Source organism: Dendrobium catenatum, unplaced genomic scaffold (genome assembly GCF_001605985.2).
Source record: "Dendrobium catenatum unplaced genomic scaffold, ASM160598v2 fragScaff_scaffold_334, whole genome shotgun sequence".
Lineage (NCBI taxonomy): Eukaryota > Viridiplantae > Streptophyta > Magnoliopsida > Asparagales > Orchidaceae > Dendrobium > Dendrobium catenatum.
In genome coordinates this window covers 475,235-479,853 of record NW_021318796.1, presented here as the reverse complement: position 1 = coordinate 479,853, position 4,619 = coordinate 475,235, and the positions used below count along the sequence as shown (strand labels likewise).

At 37.3% G+C, this 4,619-nt stretch overlaps 1 protein-coding gene across 1 annotated transcript; it reads left to right on the top strand.

The window, feature by feature from the left end:
- The first annotated feature begins 2,347 nt into the window (after positions 1-2,347).
- LOC110096942 (phosphoenolpyruvate carboxylase kinase 1) lies at positions 2,348-3,670 on the top strand. Its single transcript, XM_020823106.2, has 2 exons — positions 2,348-3,191; positions 3,361-3,670. The coding sequence occupies exons 1-2, from the start codon at positions 2,402-2,404 to the stop codon at positions 3,414-3,416; spliced, it is 846 nt and encodes a 281-aa protein (XP_020678765.1). The 5' UTR covers positions 2,348-2,401; the 3' UTR covers positions 3,417-3,670.
- The last annotated feature ends 949 nt before the right edge of the window (positions 3,671-4,619 follow it).

The following is a 4,619-nucleotide window of genomic DNA, read 5'->3' as shown; positions in this document are numbered from 1 at the left end:
TAACCAGAAATTTGAGTTGAGAGGGAATCAGAGAAAGATCGGTAGAAGTGCGAATGCTTGTGGGTTGATTTGATGCCGCCACAAGAGAAACTGAGGAGGAATCCATGGCTGGGAGAAAGAATACGAAAAAAGATAGGTATCACAAGGTATTCTGCTCTGATACCACGAAAACCAAAAGAACCAAAACATGAAATGCAGAGAAAAAGAAGTAAGACATAGCGAAATTCATTACATATAATGGAATTATACAATAGTATAATAAGCCAACGTGAGATAAGAAAGAGTCTTGTGCATACACGTGTAAAGTGCATATGCAATAGGAAATAACGAGTTTAAAGAAAACAGGTATTCTTGGGCTGGCGTGGATGTAAAATTAATATTTGTGTCATAGGATATTCTCATCGATACTTTCAATTCAACTATAAATTTATTGAACTCTAAATTCTAATAACCATGAATTTAGTTTTATAACTTATCCACTCATATATATATATCAAGCTTTGTGTTTGATTAAATAAATTTTCTAACAAAAATGATACATCTCAATATATAAAGTTAATATAAATGAGATTCAAATTCATGATAATAATAATAATTTTAATTTTTATTAACTAAATTAATTGACATCTAACAAACATTATAATAAATTTTATTGAAGCCACGTGTCCAAATATTTTTAAACCGGAGGAAAGACATGGCACGTGATAGCTACACCAACGTATCAACCCGTAGCATTTGAAATTCCAACAGAAACCCAAAGGCATCTTTACCGTGGGCTCCACCTTCATAAAAAAATAGGGCATAAATCGACCCTCAATGTTATGAACTATAGTAAAAATAATAATAATAAAATAAAAATAAAAATAAAAATAAAAAATAAAAAATTATTCAGAGACCACATGACAATGTCCCCTACTCCACGCCACACATGGGCCCCACCTCTCACAGTAATAGCCCAAACCCAAGCCCATAACACATTGCAGCCGTACACGTGTCATACCATCAACCGTACGAACGTCCGGTCGGGTCTTTTGTTATTATTTTTTTGGGAAATGAGCCGGGTCTACTCTTTGCTCTCGTATTTCCACGTTCCGGTCCAACGGAAGAAAAGCTGACCTAAAATGTATATTTTTTAATGATATTAAAAGCCTCCACTAAAATCAACAGGAAATATTATTCAAATAAATATGCATCTTTTATAAGGCTCTATAAAAATAATCAAAAGCGCCTAAAATAGACAATTAAAAAATCTATCACCAATAATAAAAATAATAATCTAATAAAATTTGAAAAGAAATTTATATCAAAATATTTTAATATTTATTTATATTATAATGAGTTACAAAACGTTTAATATTATCATTGAACTTTAATGATGTTATATATTTACACTCTGAATCTTAAATATAGAAGAATATTAGATGTCAGACTATTAATCACGATATTAGTTTAACATATGATTGAGCATTCTTCAAAGCTTATTTGATCTTATTTTCATTTCGAAAATGGGACCAAACAATCAGCAATAAGATTCAATCATGAGTCAAAGATAGTACGAATTAGGTCTGAAATGTTTTGATCAATGTTCGAACATAATTGATAAATTTTCAATCATATGTGATGAAATTTGGAGCAAAGTTCGAATTTATTATTTTGTACTCTATTTTCTTTTGCGATTAAATTATTTTGTACTACTAGTTAGGAGAAATTATTTTGTACTGACACCGGACGGTCTAGAGACTAACCAAAATGCGCCACGTCACTCGTTAACGAGCGATACCGATTATCGATACCAAGTAAAAAAATGACTTGACACTTTTTGATTGGTTTCCGGATGCTGTCCGCTGTCCGCACATAATATTTTTCTCTAATTTGATAGTAAAGTCCATTAACTTAACATGCAAGTAAATGTCCAATAATTCTACCCTTACTATTTTTGATAAACGGATTTAATAAAAATTAGGACAGTGACATCCTAAAAATTATATGCATGAATTTAAATTTTACATTAAATATTAGATGATATATTAGTATGTTATGGATGTAAAAATTTCTAAATTTAATAAATTTTATCATTTTCCCAAAATAATATTTTAATCCAAAATCGACAAAAAAAAGTATAATTATTTATGAGCTAAACACGCCGTAATCATCTCCGAATCCTTCCTCTCTGCGATCATTACGCCGCCTCAGACGCACTTTCCGTAAATACAAAGGACGCCGTCTCCTACGCACCGTTAATTAACTATTTAACGGCCGAGATTCCTTCAACATGTGCCAAAGAATCGGACGGAATATGCTCCGAGATCCCAGTAGCAGTATAGTCTTATAAATAAGAGCAGTTGGGTAAAGAGAGATTTGAAAGGGGAACAAAAAGAGATTTGGAAGGTGAACAAAAAGCATGAGCGAGAGATTGACGAGAGATTACCACGTCGGAGAAGAGATCGGCCGCGGCCGATTCGGCTCCGTGTATCGCTGCTACTCGCGTGACACCGGCGAGGTCTTTGCGGTCAAATCCGTCGACAAGACCTACCTCAACGACGCCGTGGACCGCGATTGCGCCGAAAGAGAGGCCAAGGTCACGCAAATCGCCGCCGCCGGAAACCCTAACGTCGTTCAGATCCACGCTGCCTACGAAGACGAGTCCTCGATCCACCTTGTGATGGATCTTTGCGACGGCGGTGACCTCTTTGATCGCATCGCCGCCGGAGAAGGTGCGCCGATGGGGGAGGAGGATGCTGCGGCGGTGATAGCCGCGATGATGGAGGCGTTGTGGATTTGCCATCGGAGGGGAGTCGTGCACCGGGATGTGAAGCCGGACAATGTGCTATTTGATGGTGAGGGGCGGCTGAGACTGGCGGATTTCGGATCCGCAGAGTGCTTTGGGGAGGGAACGGCGATGAGTGGGGTTGTGGGTACGCCGTACTACGTGGCGCCGGAGGTTGTGGCGGGGAGGGATTATGGAGAGAAGGTTGATGTGTGGAGTGCAGGGGTTGTGATGTATATAATGTTGGGAGGGATCCCGCCGTTTTATGGGGAGACGGTGGAGGAGATTTTTGAGGCTGTTTTGAGGGGGAATCTCCGGTTTCCGACTAGAATTTTTGGGGGGATTTCGCCGGCGGCCAAGGATCTCATGCGACGGATGATTTGCAAGGATGTATCCCGTCGATTTTCTGCAGAGCAAGTTCTCAGTAAGTTTAATTCCCAGCTTGAAAACTATTTCCGTTTTTGCTTAGGTTTGGGGAGATTTTAGTCTCCTTAGGTTTAATTTTTTTGAAACTCTCTGGTTTCTCTGTCAGATTCTACTGTTTTTTCTTCAAATTTTAGACATTAAAGAGGATTTTTCTTGTTTCGTTTCAGGGCATCCATGGATTACAAGCGGCGGGACTGCCACATGCGTGGCGAACCTGACATGAAACCCCATGAAAGAATTTGCTGAAGAAGAAAGATGAATCTGTAAATTTGATTTTGATTGCGGAACTTCTATAAATATCCGCTTCTTCTTTTTTTTCGGGTTCAAAGAGTTAAATAGGCTTTTTTTTTTTTTGTAACTGCTGTATGCTAAAAATACCCGTATCCGTTTTTTTTTTTTTGGCCTGTAAAAAACTCTTTGATGAGTATGGTTGTTCTGTAAAGAGAAGTAAAGTAAACAAAGGAGTTGCTTTGTGTATTTTGTTCGGCAAAGAATTTCTAAGAACAAAGGGCACGTGTCTCTCTCTAAATTTTTTGGAATTTTTGTGTAATTTATATCATCGAAAGTTAATTTGCTAAAATATAATAAAAATAATATCAATTCTTTATTCCATTATGAATCATTTTTTTTCATTGTGTTCTATAAAAAATCAAATTCTAAATTAACACTTCATTTGGTGCATTTTTTTAATATTTTTGAAGTAGCTTTTTTAAGTACTCGGAAGTCACTTTTTTTTTTGGGTAAACCAGGGCAAAAGCTCATGTATTAAAAATCAAAATTCAAAATACAAGTAACCTGTAAGGAAGAAAAGAAACTATAAAAGAAAATAGCTAAGAACATAAGACAAGAGCCATTTGAGATTACAACAAGGAGACAAACAATAATAAGGACTCAGGTTAAAAAGGCTAGATCCAGTCATCATAAATATTCAGTCTGAAAAACCATCAGGCGAAGGCGATTGCTCCGGTTGCCTACAGATCCAGAGAAGAAGGCTGTCGCAGAGCCTCCAGCCAACACGAAACGCGTCAAAGAAATGCGCCAGGTTGCCAGAAAGGCCCTCCATGACAAGAAAGTAAGATCTGGTCTTGCTCATCATTGTCTGATTGTTGAATTGCCTCCAGTAGTAGTAGCCATCAAGACGGAAATCAACCAAGCCGTATACCCAAGAAATGAGCACCATGTTCTTCAAAAATGAACAGGATTGGACTGAAGGGGAAAACCAGCCACAATCACCAAAATGATCTTCCCAGGTCTGAAAAAGAAGAGGAACCAAAACCAAAACTCCCAAAAAACCATATAGCCAAACATTGCAGCATAAACCGTAGGCAGAACCAGAAGTAAAAACGTTGCAGAAAAACTTTAAGCACAGCAAAAACCCAAAAAGATTTAGATGCCAGTGAACCTTTGGAGTAGATTTTCGTTGTTT

Bases quoted from the DNA above. Each gene is read 5' to 3' on its own strand.
- LOC110096942 (XM_020823106.2), top strand. From the start codon at position 2,402: ATGAGCGAGAGATTGACGAGAGATTACCACGTCGGAGAAGAGATCGGC. The intron at 3,192-3,360 runs GTAAGTTTAATT...GTTTCGTTTCAG, and splicing joins TTCTGCAGAGCAAGTTCTCA to GGCATCCATGGATTACAAGC.